At 30.7% G+C, this 20,534-nt stretch overlaps 2 protein-coding genes and 2 long non-coding RNA genes across 5 annotated transcripts; 2 read left to right on the top strand and 2 right to left on the bottom strand.

Moving 5' to 3' along the window:
• Positions 1-621: 621 nt before the first annotated feature.
• LOC112905898 lies at positions 622-1,744 on the top strand. Its single transcript, XR_003232074.1, has 3 exons — positions 622-767; positions 1,214-1,315; positions 1,730-1,744. It is a non-coding gene; the product is annotated as an uncharacterized LOC112905898 (long non-coding RNA).
• A 2,370-nt stretch (positions 1,745-4,114) lies between these two features.
• LOC108738473 lies at positions 4,115-13,703 on the bottom strand. The gene is made up of 4 exons (XR_001937984.2): positions 13,418-13,703; positions 12,969-13,354; positions 4,523-4,611; positions 4,115-4,262 (listed from the first exon to the last, which is right to left on the bottom strand). It is a non-coding gene; the product is annotated as an uncharacterized LOC108738473 (long non-coding RNA).
• Positions 13,704-18,789: 5,086 nt separating this feature from the next.
• Positions 18,790-19,606, top strand: LOC112905908. Of its 2 annotated transcripts, none has more exons than XM_025979270.1 (2): positions 18,790-19,122; positions 19,293-19,606. In XM_025979270.1, the coding sequence occupies exons 1-2, from the start codon at positions 18,909-18,911 to the stop codon at positions 19,484-19,486; spliced, it is 408 nt and encodes a 135-aa protein (XP_025835055.1). In that variant the 5' UTR covers positions 18,790-18,908; the 3' UTR covers positions 19,487-19,606. The 2 variants fall into 2 exon arrangements, 1 of the variants encoding a protein (XP_025835055.1); XR_003232077.1 differs by having other exon boundaries at positions 19,029-19,226; positions 19,293-19,430.
• Positions 19,607-19,676: 70 nt separating this feature from the next.
• On the bottom strand, positions 19,677-20,203 carry LOC108738481 (cytochrome b-c1 complex subunit 8). Its single transcript, XM_018471908.2, has 2 exons — positions 19,933-20,203; positions 19,677-19,842 (listed from the first exon to the last, which is right to left on the bottom strand). Exons 1-2 carry the CDS (start codon positions 20,084-20,086, stop codon positions 19,748-19,750), a joined length of 249 nt encoding a protein of 82 aa, XP_018327410.1. The 5' UTR covers positions 20,087-20,203; the 3' UTR covers positions 19,677-19,747.
• Between the last annotated feature and the right edge of the window lie 331 nt (positions 20,204-20,534).

The raw sequence follows: 20,534 nt of genomic DNA, 5'->3' as shown, positions 1-20,534 counted from the left end.
TATTATTAAAGCGTTCGTAGAAGCATATTTTTGGTTACTAAAAGATTGTAATTCTTACCATAAAAAAAAAATTAAATCACCACTTTGATGATGCATAGGTTACATTTTATTTTACATTTTTTGAATTTTTTTTTATTTACATTTAATAGTAGATAACATAATCATTTTCATTTACTGTAAGACTTAACTCTTACACTAAACTAAACAATAGCTTAATTCAGTTCTTTTCATTCTTCTTTTGGTTAGTAGGAGCACTCAGTGATAGACATCGAAGTTAACAACAAGTTAGGTCATCATGATTAGTGGAGAACATCAAGACCACCAGGACATCAAGGGACGGATGAGACCATCAAAATCCATTCTACTAATCTCAGTCCAGTCAGGGGAAGAGGCACTCAAGAAAATGTAACATTTCTTGGAATTCTACATTGTAACATTTGTTTTATTTCTTTTAATTTGTATTAACTCAAAACATTTCACTTATTTATTAATTAATTCTGTCTTATTATCCTTTTATCACGTTTAGACTTACTTTAATATATTATAAGTCATTCTCTTTTACATGAGATCTTAGTTCTTCGAATAAACCGTAATCTAATTCAAAATTTTCCTTTTTTAGTTAGTTGGACCACTTGCTAATGGATATCGAGGCCAGCAACCAGTTAGGACATCAATGGAGAACAACAGGACTACCAGTATATCAAAGGATATATCAGCGAAATCAATTCCAATAATTTCCAGATGTGCTAGAGGCACATCAAGGAAATGTAATTAACATTTATTTGCTTTTTACATTTTTCAGAATTGATTTGTTTTTTCCACCATATTCAGAAATTGTTTCTCTTTTTCTATACTTGCAAATCTATTCTTTTATTCTTTACTTTCCTGATTTATTTCACTTACCTTTTCTTAGAATTTATACTTTTTAAAATTATTCTGTTTTATTTCTTTTAATTTACATTAAATCAAATTTTTTCTCACGTTTCCCTATATTAACTTGATTTTGATCACTTTTTAGTCGTTTTTCTATGAAATTTTCTTTCTTTTAATATACTGTATCTGCATTTAGATCTTTATTTTTTTTATTTAAATTTAGTTTGCTTAAATACTATAATATATAACATATAATAAATCTTTTTCGTTTACGTTAAGTCTTATTTCTTATGCTAAACAGTATCTAATTTAATTTAGATCGTTTCATTCCTTTTTTCAGTGGAAGGTATCAGTCAGAACCATTAGGATATCAAGGACTACACTAAACAAATCCATTCCAACAATGTCGTCTCAGTCAAGGAAGAAGGCACACCAAGGAAATGTAATTAACATTTATTTACTTTTTATATTTTTCAGAAATTGTGTTTCTTTTTCATCGTATTCAGAAGTTGTTTTTCTTTTTCTGTACTTTCAAAGTTTATTCTTTTGTTCTTTACCTACCTCATTTATTTTTTCACTCACCTTTTCTTACTTTTACATTTACCTTTTAAATGTTATTATTTTATTTCTTTTAATCGACATTAACTCAAAATTTTTCTCTCTTTTCCTATACCTTAACTTGATTCTGATCACTTTTTAATAGTTTATTTTCTTTTGTTTAACTTATTGCATATGCATTTAGATTTTTATTTTCCTGTTACGTACATTTACTTTAGTTAAATATAACAATAAATAAATCTTTTTCTTTTACATTAAATCTTATTTCTTATACTGAACAACATCTAATTTAATTCAGATCTTTTCTTTCCTTNATTTTCGCGTTTAGCAGTGCCGGAAAGTACTTTCTAGACGCCGCACTTGAAAACTGATAGTACCGTTAGATTCTACGCACTTTTTTACATACCTAGACTCCTTCAGTCTTCTCCAAATCCTTTTTATCTCCAGGAAATTCCACGAGCGCTATTTTTTGCTTTCATAATTTTCTTCATTTTCGCGTTTAGCAGTGCCGGAAACTACTTTTCAGACGCCGCACTTGAAAACTGATTGCACCGTTAGATTCTACGCACTTTTTTATATGCTTCAACTTCTTCAGTGTTTTCCAAATCCTCTTTATATCCAAGAAGTTCCACGAGCGCTTTTTTTGCTCTTATAATTTTCCTTATTTTCGCGTTTAGCAGTGCCGGAAAGTACTTTCTAGACACCGCACTTGAAAACTGATTACACCGTTAGATTCTACGCACTTTTTTACATACTTCAATCCCTTCAGTGCTTTCCAAATCCTCTTTATCTCCAAGAAATTTCACGAGCGCTTTTTGTCGCTTTTATGATTTTCCTCATTTTCGCGTTTAGCTGTGCCGGAAAGTGCTTTCTAGACGCCGCACTTGAAAACTGATTGCACCTTTAGATGCTGCGTACTTTTCTACATACTTCAACCCCTTCAGGGTCTTCCAAATCCTCTTTATATCCAAGAAATTCCACGATCGCTTTTTTGTGCCCTTATAATTTTCCTTATTTTCGCGTTTAGCAGTGCCGGAAAGTACTTTCTAGACTCCGCACTTGAAAACTGATTATACCGTTGGGTTCTACGCACTTTTTTACATACTTCAACCCCTTCAGTGTTTTCCAAATCCTCTTTATCTCCAAGAAATTTCACGAGTGCTTTTTTTTGCTCTTATGATTTTCCTTATTTTCGCGTTTAGCAGTGCCGGAAAGTACTTTCTAGACGCCGCACTTGAAAACTGATTGCACCGTTAGATTCTACGCACTCTTTTACATACTTAGACCCCTTCAGTGTTTTCCAAATCCTCTTTATCTCCAGGAAATATAACGAGCGCTTTTTTTTGCTTTTATAATTTTCCTTATTTTAGCGTTTAGCAGTGCTGCCATGTACTTTCTAGACACCGCACCTNATATAAACGACAAAAGGAGCCTTTTTCAATTTAAAAAATATTACAGGTAGATCACAACCACACCGATAATCGAATAGCTTTAAAACTATGAAAGAGCAACTTTGATTTGTTAATTACGGAAATCAGTCCATATATACTATTTAATACAGGAACTACCACATTCTTCTTGTAATAGATGGTTAATAAAGCTTATTTGATCAAAAACGCATTAACTTTCGAGACGAATTTCCTATTACTGTTTAGGATTATTAAAGAGATTTGGATAATAAAAGATACGAATTACAGTTAAAAAGAGTTACAGTATTCTTAGCGACAAAATGAGTCTCAAAATGAAATATGAAAAATAGGCTACAACTACTTCGACAATCGTATAAATTAAAAAGAATATTATAAAAACAGAACAAGATTCAAGAAACCAATTTAAACTAAAACTGACAAAATAAAAAAGAAACAGGGACAAAATAAGTAAAAAGAAGATAGTAAAAAGTTGTGAAAGTAGAAGTAAAATAAATGGTAACTAAAAGAGGGTTAAAAATAATCTGTTAATAAAGAAATCAATAAATATATACCATTCCACGAAGTGTCCTTGTAAAGATGATCCTCGAATTAGCCGATTCCTGTAGTGGTCCTTATTTTGGTGACTAAGCTGGAAGATGTTCCTGAAAGAATATTAAATTTGACCAATGTTTTCAACACGAGGGTGTAAAAATAGGTCTACGTCAAAAAAGTTGAAAAGGGTAAATATAATAAAACAGATTGCAGAGAAAAGCATTACAATGAATAAAGAGAAAAGAAGCTTTGGGAAATCATTTTAAATGACANAAAAATTTTAAAAGCTGAGCACAGCCACTACAATAATCGTAAAGCTTTAAAACAATGAGTCAGTTTTCAACGTTGCTTCGTTAATTTCGAAAATCAGGCCCAAAACACTATTCAATAGAGAAATTATTGTCACATCTCCTGGTAATACAACGTTAATAAAGTTTATTTTATACAAAAATGCTACTATCGAAGGGTGAAAGTATCCAGAGAATATAAGATACAAATTAGGCATATCGACAAAAAAAGCCTAACTCATTTAAAAACATTCCAAATAGTCTCCAACTACTTTGATTATGGAATAGCTTTAAAACAGTGAAGAAACTTTCAAAATTAGGTGGTTAGTTTCGGAAATCAGACCACAACCACCTTAATAATCGTATAGGTTTAAAATAATGAAACAGCTTTCAACATTGATTCGTTAATTTCGGAAAAAGAAGAATTACAATAAATAGAAACTAAGAAACAGATATACAAACGACCTGTTAACAAAAGAATTAATAAATGCCTACCATTCCTCGAAGTGTCTTTCTAAGACGATCCTCGAATTGACCGATTGCTGAAGTAGTTCCTGTTTGGTGCCTCAACTGGCAGATGTACCTGAAAAAATATTAAATTTGACAAGTCCTGAACACAAGAGTCTGAAAATAGGGCTAAGTCAAGAATGTTAAAATAAAGAAAATGAAATAATTTCTTAAGACTTCTTAATAATACTTATTACATTAAATAAGAGGAAAAACTAGTTTCAAAAAATCATTTCAATTTTAATGTAAAGAAATAAAAATAAACAGGGCAAGGTAGGTAAAGTAAGAAAGAATTTTAAAGAATACTGTTTAACAAAAAAATTAATAAGTACCTACCATTCATTGAAGTGTTCCTGTAAAGACATTCCTTGAATTGGTCCGGTGATGTAGTGGCTCTCATTTGGTAACTAAACTGGAGGATGTGCCTGAAAGAATATCATATTTGAAAAAAAATAGAAAACAAAATGAGTTTCAAAGAAAAGCTNTAATAAATAGTCTACAACCGCTTTGTTTATGGTATAATCTTAAAACAATAAAAGAGCTTTCAACTTACTTGGGTAGTTAATTTCCGAAATTAGCCCCCAGTATTACAGAATGGAGAAGGTAAAATTCTCCTTGAAATACAAGTTCAAAAAATTTCACCTTATATAACAATCTCGCATTCATTTTTAAAGCAAATTTTTATAGCTGTTTCTCATAAAATCATGGAAATGTTCGTTCTCTCGGTCGACCGTTCAAGCGTACAACAGTTAAAAAGAGCAAGTATTCGGATAATAAAAGATAAACAATTACGCTCGAAATACTGTAGACTAATATAAACGACAAAAGGAGCCTTTTTCAATTTAAAAAATATTACAGGTAGATCACAACCACACCGATAATCGAATAGCTTTAAAACTATGAAAGAGCAACTTTGATTTGTTAATTACCGAAATCAACTTTCAAGACAAATTTTTTATTACTGTTTAGGATTATTAAAGAGATTTGGATAATAAAACATACAAATTACACGTAAAAAGAGTTACACTATTCTTAGCGACAAAATGAGTCTTATTATATTTAAAAATATAAAAAATAGGTTACAACCACCTCGGTAATCGTATGGCTTTTCAACAATGACAGAACTTTCAACTTTAACTGGTTAATTATTAAATAAAGTTCCAGGTAACTAAGGGTTGGAAGGTTTTTATGAAGAACCAACACCAACCTTTCGCAACTATTTGGGATGCTTCTTCAAAGTTACAATATTGACACATAAAATACAAATTACGCTTGAATTGAGTTACGCTATTCATATCGACAAAAAGAGCCTTACTCATTTAAAACAATTCCAAATAATCTACAACTACTTCAATAATGGTATAGCTTTAAAACAGTGAAAGATCTTTTAACCTTTTTTTTAGTTAGTTTCCGAAATTAGACCACAACCACCTCGATAATCGTATGGGTTTAAAATAATGAAAAAGCTTTCAACATTAAATCGTTAATTTCTGAAATCAGTCCCTACATACTAATAAATAGAGAAACTAACAGATTCTCCTTGTAATACAAGTTCAAAAAAGTTTCATTTATATAAAGATAACGCATTAATATTCAAAACAAAGCATTATTTGCAATTTATAACAAATCCGGGGAATTGACTTGTTCTCTCGGTCGATCGTTCAGCATACGACTGTTAAAGAGAGCAAGTATTCGGATAATAAATGATAGACGATCACGCTCGAAATTAGGTACACTAATTTTAACGACAAAAGAATACTTTTTCTATTTAAAATTATTAAAAGTAGGGCACAACCGCTATAATAATCGTAAAGCTTTAAAACAAAAGATCAGCATTCAACTTTGATTCGTTAATTTAGGAAATCAGCCTCAACACACTATTAAATAGAGAAACTAACACATCTACTAGTAATACAACGTTAATAAAGTTTATTTCATGCATAAATGTTACTAATTTTCAAGACTAATATTTAATTGCTGTTAGGACTATCGAAGGGTGAAAGTATTCGGTCAATACAAGATACAAATTACGCTTAATTTGAGTTACACTATTAATATAGACAAAAAGAGCCTCACTCAGTTAAAAAATTCAAAATAACTACTTCGACAATCGTATAACATTACAACAACCACAAAAGCTTCCAACAATAATTCGTTAATTTAGGAAATCAGCCACCACGTACTAGTAAATGGAAAAACTAACACGTTCTCCTTGTAATACTTTTTTATAATTTGTAACAAAACCAGGGAAATGTCTTGTTCGCTCGATCGATCGTTCAAGCATACAACAGTAAAACAAAGAAAGTATTCGGATAATAAATGATTGATGATTGCGCTCGAAATTAGGTACACTATTCTTAGCAACAAAAGCATCCTTTTTATAACTAAAAAATATTAAAAGTAGAACACAAGGACTACAATAATCGTAAAGCATTAAAACAATGAAATAGCTTTCAACTTTGATTCGTTAATTTCGAAAATGAGGCAGAAAACACCATTAAATAGAGAAACTAACACATCTACTGGTAATACAATGTTAATAAAGTTTATTTCATACAAAAATGTTACTAATTTTCAATTGCTGTTAGGACTATCGAAGGGTGAAAGTATTCGCGGAATGTAAGATACAAATTAGGCTTGATTTGTGTTAGACTATTCATATCGATAATGAAAGCCTAACTCATCTAAAAAAATTCAAAATAGTTTACAACTACTTCGGTAATGAAATAGCTTTAAAACAGTGAATGAACTTTCAAAATTGGGTATTTACTTTCCGAAATTACACTACAACCACCTCGATAATCGTATAGAATTAAAATAACGAAAAAGGCTTCAACATTAATCCGTTAATTTCAGAAATCAGCCCCCAAGTTAAATAGAGGAACTAATACATTCTCCTTGTAATACAAATTCAAAAAAGTTTAATTTTTACAAAGACCAAACACCATGCATTAATAATAAAAAAAAGCTTTATTTGCAATTTTTAATAAACCCGTGGAACTGTCTTGTTCTCTCGGTGGACCGTTTAGCATACAACTGTTGAAGAGAGCGAGTATTCGGATAATAAATGATAGACGATTACGCTCGAAATTAGCTACACTTTTCATAACGACAAAAGGATCCTTTTTATATTTAAAAAATATTAAAAGTAGAGCATAACCACTACAATAATCGTAAAGCTTTAAAACAATGAATCAGCTTTCAACTTTGATTCGTTAATTTCGGAAATCAGCCCCAATACACTATTAAATAGAGAAACTAACACATCTGCTGCTAATNTCCTGTATACGGTTTTTGATTGCAGTGCAAATCATATTTCATTGTTAAAACTCAAAAAAAAGTACGTAGAAATGTTAAACATAGAAAAGCACAAATAAAATTTCGACCTGTTAAACAATTATTTTGAAAGATGTTAAAGGTGAATGTAATACCCAAAAGTATAAAAAGTATAAATACATCAGTATATTGTTAATTTCGGACATCAGCCCCCAAGTACTACTAAATAGAGAAACTACCGCATTCTTCAAATTCACAAAAGTTTAATTTATACAATGACCACGCATTAATATTCAAAACAAAGCTTTATTTGTACTTTATAGCAAATCCAGGGAACTGTTTTGTTCTCTAAGTCGGCCGTTCTGCATACGAGTGTTAAAGAGAGCAAGTATTCGGATAGTAAATGACAGACGATCACGCTCGAAATTAGGTACACTAATGTTAACGACATAAAGATCCTTTTTGTATTTAAAAAATATTAAAAATAGAGCACAACGACTACAATAATCGTAAAGCTTTAAAAAAATGAAACAGCTTTCAACATTGATTTGTTAAATTCGTAAATCAGACACAAAACACTATTAAATAGAGAAATTAACACATTTCCTGGTAATACAACGTTAATAAAGTTTATCTCATGCATAAATGTTACTAATTTTCAAGACTAGTGTTCAATCGACTATCGAAAAGTGAAAGTGTTCGGTCAATATAAGATACAAATTTCGCTTAATTTGAGTTACACCATTAATATAGACAAAAAGAGCATCACTCAGTTAAAAAACTTCAAAATATTCCACAACTACTTCGATAATCGTATAGCCTTAAAACAGTAAAAGAGATTTCGACATTGAGTAGTTATTTTCTGAAATTACACCACAACCAACTCGATGATCGTATAGGTTTAAGAAAATGAAAAAGCTTTCAACTTAATTTCGCTAATTTCAGAAAGCAGTCCCTGCGTACTACTAAATAGAGAATCTAACACATCCGCCTTGTAACACAAATTCAAAAATGTTTAATTTATACAAAGACCATTAATATTCTAAACAAAGCTTTATTTGCAATTTATAACAAATCCAGGGAACTGTCTTGTACCATTGGTGGATCGTTCACTATATGACTGTTAAAGAGAGTAAGTATTAGGATAATAAATGATATCACGCTAGAAATTAGGTACACTAATCTTTCAAAAAGTGCAAAACATTCCGTATTTAAATCAGATCCTTATCCACCAGTGAAACGCTGAAATGATCGGACTTACAGCTTCGAATTCTCGAAACTGCAGGCCGGACCATTTCGACGCTGTCACTGAGGGAGAAGGATAAATACGGAGTCGCGGTAAATTATATAAGCTAGCTATCCAGCCGCTCTTTCCGAAGCCTCTACCTCATGCAATGAACCACCTAGGCGCCATCAGCAGTTCATCTGAGTGAGACAACTTACTCAAGTGACCGTATAAGATACCTAACGCTAGCTGCTACGAGCCAACTATATGTATTAAGTAAAAGGAAAATAATGGCGGTGAATAGGTTAAACTAAAAGACATTTATTCACGACTATTATACGAAATTTTAAACAAAATTCATATTGGGTAGGTAACAAATGTAAATTATAAGAAAATTGTGGAATATTTTTTTTGAAAAATGTTTACAAATACTAATTTTACTGACTTTTTTAGTTTACCCTCCCAAAATAATACTTAAATTAATAAAAACAAGATTAAACCAATTTTGTTATATATAAAAAAGTTGAAATAGTCGTACAAAATTTAGAATTTGAAAACTTACGTACATACTATATGTACACATGTTATTTTATAAAAATTAATTAATAAAACCGAAATTCTTTTACGTAATTCACAAAAGTTCGTAAAGATAGGTCATAAAAATATATTTTGTTCTAATAAAAGAAAATCTTAATTAAAACCATTGTGTAATTCAGTGTTCATAATTGCAATCATACAACAACTAGTACTTGCGCGTTTGGATTCAGTCTTTGTTATCAAATTGAGGCATTCCTAATGTAATAATTAAGAAGCACCCTTACTATTTAAAAGATAACAAACACTAAATTTAACGATGACGATCATGCAAGGTAATGATCAAAACGGATGATAACTCTTATTTCAATAACTCACCATTTATACTCCATTCCACTTGAATCCTAATCCTAATCCTAATCCTAAGTACAACTTTCGTTCCAATCACTGTTCAAATTCACATTGATTGCACAACACGATATCGGATAAGTTTTCTTTACTAATCTACGGAAAGTAACGCGATAATTCAATTAATTAATAGCACTCGATATTACCCATTTACATGGCGCCGAATTAATAATAACAGTAAATTGTAATATTAATTTCTATTGTTCGTGTTAGATCGGACCTGGACACCCAATTACGACGAAAACTACGTAGAAATGTTAAACATAGAAAAGCGCAACTGAAATTTCGACCTGTTAAACAATTATTTTGAAAGGTGTTAAAGGTGAATGTAATACACAAAAGCTTTCATCAGTATTTTGTTAATTTCGGACATTAGCCCCCGTAATACTAAATAGAGAAACTACCGCATTCTCCAAATTCAAAAAAGTTTAAGTTATACAATCCAGGGAATTGTTTTGTTGTATCGGCCGACTGTTCAGCATACGGCTGTTAAAGAGAGCAAGTATTCGGATAAAAAATGACAGACGATCACGCTCGAAATTAGATACACTAACGTGTGTAACACAAACATCCTTTTTCTATTTAAAAAATTTTAAAAGCTGAGCACAGCCACTACAATAATCGTAAAGCTTTAAAACAATGAGTCAGTTTTCAACGTTGCTTCGTTAATTTCGAAAATCAGGCCCAAAACACTATTCAATAGAGAAATTATTGTCACATCTCCTGGTAATACAACGTTAATAAAGTTTATTTTATACAAAAATGCTACTATCGAAGGGTGAAAGTATCCAGAGAATATAAGATACAAATTAGGCATATCGACAAAAAAAGCCTAACTCATTTAAAAACATTCCAAATAGTCTCCAACTACTTTGATTATGGAATAGCTTTAAAACAGTGAAGAAACTTTCAAAATTAGGTGGTTACTTTCGGAAATCAGACCACAACCACCTTAATAATCGTATAGGTTTAAAATAATGAAACAGCTTTCAACATTGATTCGTTAATTTCGGAAAATAGTTCCACACACTATTAAATTGAGAAACTAACACATCTTCTAGTAATACAACGTTAACATAGTTTATTTCATACATAAATGCATTAATCTACAAGGCAAATTTTTAATTTGTGTTTTGGGATATCAAGGAGAGGAAGTATCCGGAGAACATATGATACAAATTAAGCTGGATGTGAGTTATATTATTCAAATCAACAAAAAGTGCCTAATTCATAAAAAAAACAGTCTACAACTACTTTGATAATGGAATAGCCTTAAAACAGTGAAAGAACTTTCAAAATTGGGTAGTTACTTTCCGAAATTACATCACAACCACCTCAATAGTCGTATAGGTTTAAAATAACGAAAAAACCTTTAACATTGATTCGTTAATTTCGGAAATCAGCCCCCACGTACTTCTAAATAGAGGAACTAACACGTTCTCCTTGTAATACTAGTTCAAAAAAGTTTAATTTATACCAAGACCAGCCATTTATATTCAAAACAAATTTTTATTTGCAGTTTATAACAAATCCAGGGGTCTGTCTAATTCTCTCGGTCGACAGTTCAGGCATACGACTGTTAAAGAGAGCAAGTATTCGGATAATAAATGACAGACGATCACGCTCGAAATTAGGTACAATAATCTTAACGACAAAAGGATCCTTTTTCTATTTAAAAAATATTAAAAGTAGTCCACAACCAAGACGATGATCGTAAAGCTTGAAATCAATGAAACAGCTTTCATCTTTGATTCGTTAAATTCAAAAATGAGGCCAAAAGCACTATTAAATAGAGAAACTAACACATCTACTGGTAATACAACGTTAATAAAGTTTATTTTATGCATAAATCTTACTAATTTTCAAAGCTAGTATTCAATCGACTTCGAAGGGTGAAAGTATTCGGTCAATATAAGATACAAATTTCGCTTAATTTGAGTTACACTATTAATATAGACAAAAAGAGCATCACTCAGTTAAAAAACTACAAAATATTCCACAACTACTTCGATAATCGTATAGCCTTAAAACAGTAAAAGAGCTTTCAACATTGAGTAGTTATTTTCTGAAATTACACCACAACCAACTCGATGATCGTATAGGTTTAAGAAAATGAAAAAGCTTTCAACTTAATTTCGCTAATTTCAGAAAGCAGTCCCTGCGTACTACTAAATAGAGAATCTAACACATCCGCCTTGTAACACAAATTCAAAAATGTTTAATTTATACAAAGACCATTAATATTCTAAACAAAGCTTTATTTGCAATTTATAACAAATCCAGGGAACTGTCTTGTACCATTGGTGGATCGTTCACTATATGACTGTTAAAGAGAGTAAGTATTAGGATAATAAATGATATCACGCTAGAAATTAGGTACACTAATCTTTCAAAAAGTGCAAAACATTCCGTATTTAAATCAGATCCTTATCCACCAGTGAAACGCTGAAATGATCGGACTTACAGCTTCGAATTCTCGAAACTGCAGGCCGGACCATTTCAACGCTGTCACTGAGGGAGAAGAATAAATACGGAGTCGCGGTAAATTATATAAGCTAGCTATCCAGCCGCTCTTTCCGAAGCCTCCACCTCATACAATGAACCACCTAGGCGCCATCAGCAGTTCATCTGAGTGGAACAACTTACTCAAGAGACCGTATAATATACCTAAGCGTGGCTGCTAAGAGCGAGCTATATGTATTAACTAAACGGAAACAAATGGCGGTGAAATGGTTAAACTAAAAGACATTTATTCACGCCTATTATACGAAATTTTAAACAAAATTTATATTGGATAGGTAACAAATGTAAATTATAAGAAAATTGTAGAATATTTTTTTGAAAAATGTTTGCAAATACTAATTTTACTGACTTTTTTAGTTTACCCTCCCAAAATAATACTTAAATTAATAAAAACAAGATTAAACCAATTTTGTTATATATAAAAAAGTTGAAATAGTCGTACAAAATTTAGAATTTGAAAACTTACGTACATACTATATGTACACATGTTATTTTATAAAAATTAATTAATAAAACCGAAATTCTTTTACGTAATTCACAAAAGTTCGTAAAGATAGGTCATAAAAATATATTTTGTTCTAATAAAAGAAAATCTTAATTAAAACCATTGTGTAATTCAGTGTTCACAATTGTAATCATACAACAACTAGTACTTGCGCGTTTGGATTCAGTCTTTGTTAACAAATTGAGCCATTCCTAATGTAATAATTAAGAAGCACCCTTACTATTTAAAAGATAACAAACACTAAATTTAACGATGACGATCATGCAAAGTAATGATCAAAACGGATGATAACTCTTATTTCAATAACTCACCATTTATACTCCACTCCACTCGTAATCCTAATCCTAAGTACAACTTTCGTTCCAATCACTCTTCAAATTTACATTGATTGCACAACACGATATCGGATAAGTTTTCTTTACTAGTCTACGAAAACTAACGCGATAATTCAATTAATTAATAGCACTCGATACTACCCATTAACATGGCGCCGAATTAATAATAACAGTAAATTGTAATATTAATTTCTATTGCTCGTGTTAGATCGGACCTGCACACCCAAGTACTTTTCTTTTACAGGAAATTTTTCAGTTTCCATCTCTTTCTCACACTCATTATATCTATCTCTTTCTTTCATTCGTGATGAAGCAAATTCGCTTTTATCAGTCATGAAAAAACACAGATAAATACACATCGCCTTGAAAGAGTAAAAAAACGTTTATTCGATAAATAAAACGATATAAAAAAAAACAAGACGTACCAAAGGAGCCAATATACGAGGTTTCACTAAAATGAGTTTGGTTTTTCGACCTGTTAAACAATTACTTTGAAAGTTGTTAAAGATGAATGTAATACACAAAAAGCCTTCATCAGTATTTCGTTAATTTTGGAAATCAGCCCCCACATACTACTAAATAGAGAAACTACACCATTCTCCTTCTAATACAAATTCAAAAAAGTTTAATTTTGTACAATGATCACGCATTAATATTCAAAACAAAACTTTATTTGCACTTTATAGCAAATCCAGGGAACTGTTTTGTTTTCTATGTTGACTGTTCAGCATACGACTGTTAAAGAGAGCAAGTATTCGGATAATAAATGACAGACGATCACGCTCGAAATTAGGTACACTAATGTTAACAACAAAAAGAACCTTTTTCTATTAAAAAAGTATTAAAAGTTGAGCACAACCACTACAATAATAATCAAGCTTTAAAACAATGAATCTGTTTTCAACTTTGATTCGTTAATTTCCGAAATCAGCCCCAAGGCACTATTAAATAAAGAAAGTAACACATCTCCTGCTGATACAACGTTAATAAAGTTTATTTAAAATAATGAAAATGCTTTCAACATTAATTTCTTAATTTTGGAAATCAGCCCCCACATAATATTACATAATATTAAACCGAGAAACTAACACATCTCCTGGTAATACAACGTTAATAAAGTTTATTTCACACAAAAATGCATTAATTTTCAAGACTAATTTTCAATTGTTGTTAGGACTATCAAAGGGTAAAAGTATTCAGAGAATATAAGACACAAATTAAGCTTGACTTGTGTTAGACTTTTCATATCGATAGAAAGAGCCTAATTCATTTAAACAAAATCAAAATAGTCTATAACTACTTCGATGATTGAATAGCTTTAATACATAGAAAGGTGTTTCAACTATGGGTGGTTAGTTTCCGAAATTAAATCACAACCACCACGATAATCGTATTGGTTTAAAATAATGAAAATCCTTTCAATATTAATTTGTTAATTTCGGAAATCACCGCCCAGATAATATTGCTTTATATTAAATAGAAATTACTACAATAATCGTAAAGCTTTAAAACAATGAATCAGCATTCAACTTTGGTTCGTTAATTTCCGAAATCAGCCCCAAGAAACTAATAAACAGAAAAGCTAACACATCTCCTGCCAATAGGACGTTAATAGAGTTTATTTAAAATAATGAAAATCCTTTAAACATTAATTTGTTAGTTTTGGAAATCAGCCTCGACGTAATATTACATAATATTAAATGGAGAAAGTAGCACATCTCTTAGTATTACAAGGTTAATATAGTATATTTCATTCAAAAATGCATTAATTTTCAAGACTAATTTTCAATTGCTGACTATCGAAGGGTGAAGATATCCGGAGAGAAAAATTACGCTTGAACATTAATTTGTTAATTTCGCAAATCAGCCCCCACCCTAGTAATACAAATTCAAAAAAGTTTATTTCATACAAATATCAGGACGAAATATTCAAAACAAAGCTTTATTTGCAATTTATAACAAATACAGGGAACTGTCTTCTTTTCTCGGTCGATCATTCAGCATACGGCTGCTAAAGAGAGCAAGTATTCGGAGAATAAAAGATAGACAATTACGCCCGAAAAAAGCAAAATTGTTTTTAACAGCAAAAAGAGAGCTATATTATAGTAATAAATATTAAAAAAAGGCTATAACCATCCCAATTATGCTATAGTTTTGAAACAATGAAGGAGCCTTCAAGTTTGGTTTGGCCTTATAAAATTCAAACAAAAATGAACAAGTTTGGTTTGTTAATTTCCGAAATTAGCCCCCACGTATTACACAATAGACAAACTAATACATTGGCGGTTGTTTCTTAAAAAATAATTAACTTTTAACCCCCTTTGGTGTTGATTTCACATTAATACTAGTTACCGTCCTTTGAATATGGGACGGTAACTACACTGTAAACAAAATTGTTTGCATAGCCCCGTATTTTGGCAATCTGAACAACTTTTTCATATAACTCTTTTCGATTGAACCTGTCTATATTTCACATGGGAGTCATTTAAACGAAACCTTACTTTTTTTATTTTTAAACACTCTGTATAGTAAATCAAATTTGGATAACACAGACGATCTTATATTAAAATGGGGAACAGGTTTTGTTTGAATTTTTTTTCGGTTAAACTTGAGGTTTGGCCATGGAGTGCATATTGCATACTTTTTGGGCCATTTTGTATATTACGTTTATGGTCTCAATTTTAATACCATCATTTTTCCCTATTTTTACCAGCTTTATTTTCATCGTCATAGACGATGATATTCAAAGTCAAATAATAATTTCCAGCAAAGAAACATAACACTCCACTATCTGATTATAAAAAAGGCCATATGTCGGAACGAGGATGATTAGATAAAATTCTAACCACTGACCGAATGTCCTTTGTAACACACGCCTGAATCACACCATGAAAGTAAATTACATACAATGTATAATAATAGCAGANCGACACCAGCAACAATTAAAAATACTGATGGCCGATTACCACAACAATGCTTCAACAATAGAAAAAGTATGATGGCCGACCCTATTAACAATTGACAATTATAATGGCCGCTATAGGGATTTTCAAATTTCAAACACTGGGTTATTAATATTGAAGCTTGCTCTTCAATAAAAATTTTCTAGTCTTTTGTCAGTATCTATCGTTCGGGAAATTTATTATTTGATGCATGACATTTCATAAATCTGTAATTTTACAGAAATGTAAGTTCTTTGGACGTCCTATTTCTGCTGTTTTGCGTTAGAGAGCGCCATTAATTTGTATATACCAGGAGTTAATTTAATGCAATGTTATTAGAAAGAGTTTACATTCGACTTCTGTTTTTAACATTGTTAATATTTTCAAACAGTTCTTTTCTTAAATTGATATCAAATAATAAAACAATACAATTTTGTTAAGCGTTGAAACTATAGCACAGAGAACGAGGAGAAATTATAAAAATGACTTACATTTCACTTTGTAACAAATGTCCCCACTCAGGATGCCGATTTAAGCTTTAAAACAATAAATCAGTTTTCAACTTTGATTCGTTAATTTCCGAAATCAGCCCCAAGGCACTATTAAATAGAGAAACTAGCACATCTCTTAGTAATACAAGGTCAATTATGTTTATTTCGTACAAAAATGCATTAATTTTCAAGACTTATTTTCAATTGCTGTTAGGACTATCGAAGGGTGAAAGTATTCGGAGAATAAAGTCAAATTACATTTGATTTGAGTTAGATTATTCACATCTACAGAAAGAGTCTAACTCATTCAACAATATTCATAATACACTACAACTACCTCGATAATGATATAGCTTCAAAACAATAAAAGAGCTTTCGGCTTTGATTCGTTAATTTTTAAAGTTAGACCCCACATATTACAGAATAGTGAAGCTAACACATTCTCCTTGTAATACAAGTTAAAATAAGTTTAATTTATAAACAGATCACGCATTAATATTCAAAACAAGGTTTTAATTGTTATTTATAATAAAACCAGGAAAATGTCTCATTCTCTCGGTCGACCGTTCAAGCATACGACAGTTGAAGAGAGCAAGTATTCGGATAATAAATGACAGACGATCACGCTCGAAATTAGATACACTAGTTTTAACAACAANAATTATAAGAATGACTTACATTTCACTTTGTAACAAATGTCCCCACTCAGGATGCCGATTTTCCTTATTCGCTGCTCTGAAATAGAAGAAAATCAATTAATTTTACTTTCCAATGTTACTTAGACAATTGTAAACCAAATTATTACATATTTAAACAATTCTAGTCTGTAAACAACTGAAAATTATTACTGTAATAAATAAACAAATCGATGAGTTTTTAAAATAAATAATTTAAAGCACTGCTCAGGTTGATCGAAACTACCAGATGTGGATCGAACTCATCAGTTCTCATCAGCACCTCAGGTAGCTTCGTTAAATCACCGAAACTTTTAAACCTTTTTGTATAGCCAGTTTACAACAAAATGTCATATATTACCCATTAAATAATTATTTCTACAATATATGGAGGTTTGTTTGTGGAAATTATCGAGTTACAAGTAATTCTGTTACTTGTTACTTTAGTGAGAAAATATGTTCTTTCATTTTATTTCCAGTTATTATTAGATTGTAATATTTTCTATATGTTGAGTTTTCTACGTAAATATTATATTACCGACTGAAGTTAAATTGTAAGATAAAAATTATAAATTTTGAAGTTTAAAAAATTATAAACTTTTATTTTAATTAAGCAATATGAAAGTTTAGTTTCTCCCTTACTATAGGGTCTAATACTATCATAATCACATGAGGAACGAAGAATGAGCCCCACGCAACGACAATATGGACAGAAGTAACCGGTAAGCATTTTGCAACCCTCATTTTTAAAATCCTCTTGTTTTTACTTTTATTTTAATTTTTTAAATTCGAGGATTGAGAGTTGAAAGTGCACCTACGTAATTACTAACAATAAAACTCTTTTCAATGGTAGCTCACAACTTATTTAATGCATTTGGAACCTTCATCTTGTTTAACAAGGGAGAAATTAATTTATCAAGAAACGAAAACTTTCCAAAATCGGAGGTTGAAAGTACACACGATAATTTCCAACTACAAAATTATACAAAACAATAACATTAATACATAACATTAAATTGTAATAATAGTCTATGTAAGTATCTAGAATGTTAAAACAACAAAATAAAAGAATTTTCAGAGTACCCTTCATTTAATAACAACTATTAAATAATAAGAAATGTCTTTTATACAAAAAGTACAATTTATGTTAATAATTATTCAATTCTGATAAGTTTCAAATAAAAAGTTACTTTTACTTATGGAGGGTAGAGGTACTATTTTACTGTTCACTTCTTTTCTTGGTTTTGACTATTTTGGCTTGCCTATACCTACAGTGTCTGCCTAAAAAAAACAGCATCACAAAGTGAACGAAAATTCGAAATTTCGCGGGTTTCTGGAGCTACACGTCTAGTTTTAGCAACAATGCTACAACAATTCAAAAAAGTATAATGGCCGAGATCAGCAACAATTAAAATCTGTAATGGCCGACAGCAACAGCAATACACTACAACAATTGAAAATTATAATGGTCGACAACAGCAACAATACTGCAACAATTAAAAAAGTATAATGGCCGACATCAGTAACAATTAAAAATCGACAATAACAACAATACACCAAATAAAAAGTATGGTTTTAATTTATACTGTAAATTCATTGGAAACGTAAACACAAATAACAGAACTACATAAAACATATATATACTTACCTAATAGGAGAAACGGAAAACTAAAAATAGAAAGAAGAATAAGAAGAATCGGGAACTAAAAGATAAGAACAAAAAGAATAAGAATACGTTCCTGTTATCCAATTATTCTGAATGATGTCTTCTGTTCAACTTTACCTTAAAAAAATCCAAAATATATTACTATGGATGCGTTATTAGTGTTTGATGTTTTGATGTACGTTAATTTATACTATTATCCTATGTCTGCCACATGCAATTCGATAATAACCTTCGCAAAATATCAAAGTATCATCGATACTCCTCTCATAGGTCGCGATACTGCTGTACAAGGTGCTATTTTACTGTCAGAACTTCTTAAATTGATATTATACAAAAAAATTAAAGATTTTAAAAAAGGTAGGACATAATTTTTAGATCGTGCATGTATTCTTATTACCCATAACCTGCCTGGTTTACTTACTTAACACAATGATGACATAATCCCAATTTATTTGAAGCAGGTATGCTTTCTTATTTTTATTTTTACACTAAATTTTGAAGACAACTGCTAAATTACTCTTTTGTAGGTTTAGCGATAACACTGGCAGTATTTCTGACAATAGTATCCATAACTGGACTTCTCTACATATTCACCATTCAACATCCTGTCTTAAGATTGGAATATATTTTAGACAGTATGATGTTAATTCTTCTGCTCGGAGAAGTTTTTTATGGTGTAGGAGCACTGTTACCATGTTTTAAAGAAAAGGAATTTTACTGATATGGCCAATTATCAATTAACAGTGATTATATACATTTTAACAAATTGCATTTTCTCATACATGATACCTTGGTTTTTGTAAAGCTTTGCTTTAAAAGAAATAAATCAAATTTAGGTGACCTTGATTGTTTGCACAAGTAAATATCAATTTAAAATAAAATTACGATTCCTAGACAAAAACTAAAAAATGTTAATTTAAAAACGTTTAATATATATTGCTACTAATATACATTGATCTAATTTACATTACTTCATACTGACTCAACGTTCATTTTCAAAATCAGCTGGATTTTTCCGCATTAATCTATCATGTTCTCTTTCTACAGCATCATAAATCACATAGGCTCCTACAAGGGCTACAAAAAGAAAAGAATATATCCAACCCCTCACGCTTAATAGCCAGTAATATTTAACTCAAATAAGACAAACAAATGAGAATCACTCACGTGGAACAACGTAAAATACGGATTCTCTGAATCTTCTGAAGGTATTTCCAATACTTTTGGAAATTACATTCGCAAAAGCCCTCTGTTCAAATGGGGACAATCTGTATGTAATTATATTTCTCATGTGGTATAGTTCACCGAAATGTTTCCCCATTGTATTAAAAATAAAAGCCTATTATTTTGCCCACAAAACAAATCAACTTACGCAATCAGTTGTTCAAATAAACAGAAGACTAAATCTGACTAAATCTAATGGTATTGGAGTAGATCGAATAAACAATAAAACAAGATTGATCAAGTTTAATTTGTTGTACAAACGGACTACAAAATATATAAAGACCTACAAGTATATGGGTCTCAGGAAGAAAGTACGGTACTCCCTCCCGACAGAGATATGGTACAAAATCCTATACGAGCCTTAGGAAGAATGTATAGCACCCCCTCCTAAGAGGAAATACCGTACTTTCTTCCCTTGGCACGTACTATACTTTTATATTATTGAATTGATTCATAAAAGACAAGTTTGATAATACCTATTACTAAAATTCAATATCCATTCGTCAAGAGTTAATAAACTGCAACTGCAGCATTCAATATTTTAA

This window comes from Agrilus planipennis, unplaced genomic scaffold (assembly GCF_000699045.2).
Source record: "Agrilus planipennis isolate EAB-ADULT unplaced genomic scaffold, Apla_2.0 scaffold20, whole genome shotgun sequence".
Lineage (NCBI taxonomy): Eukaryota > Metazoa > Arthropoda > Insecta > Coleoptera > Buprestidae > Agrilus > Agrilus planipennis.
Note: the sequence above shows the minus strand (reverse complement) of the source record. Positions and strands in the feature narration are given on the sequence as shown.

Bases quoted from the DNA above. Each gene is read 5' to 3' on its own strand.
- LOC112905908 (XM_025979270.1), top strand. From the start codon at position 18,909: ATGGATGCGTTATTAGTGTTTGATGTTTTGATGTACGTTAATTTATAC. The intron at 19,123-19,292 runs GTAGGACATAAT...ACTCTTTTGTAG, and splicing joins AATTAAAGATTTTAAAAAAG to GTTTAGCGATAACACTGGCA.
- LOC108738481 (XM_018471908.2), bottom strand. From the start codon at position 20,086: ATGGGGAAACATTTCGGTGAACTATACCACATGAGAAATATAATTACA. The intron at 19,843-19,932 runs GTGAGTGATTCT...TTCTTTTTGTAG, and splicing joins CGTATTTTACGTTGTTCCAC to CCCTTGTAGGAGCCTATGTG.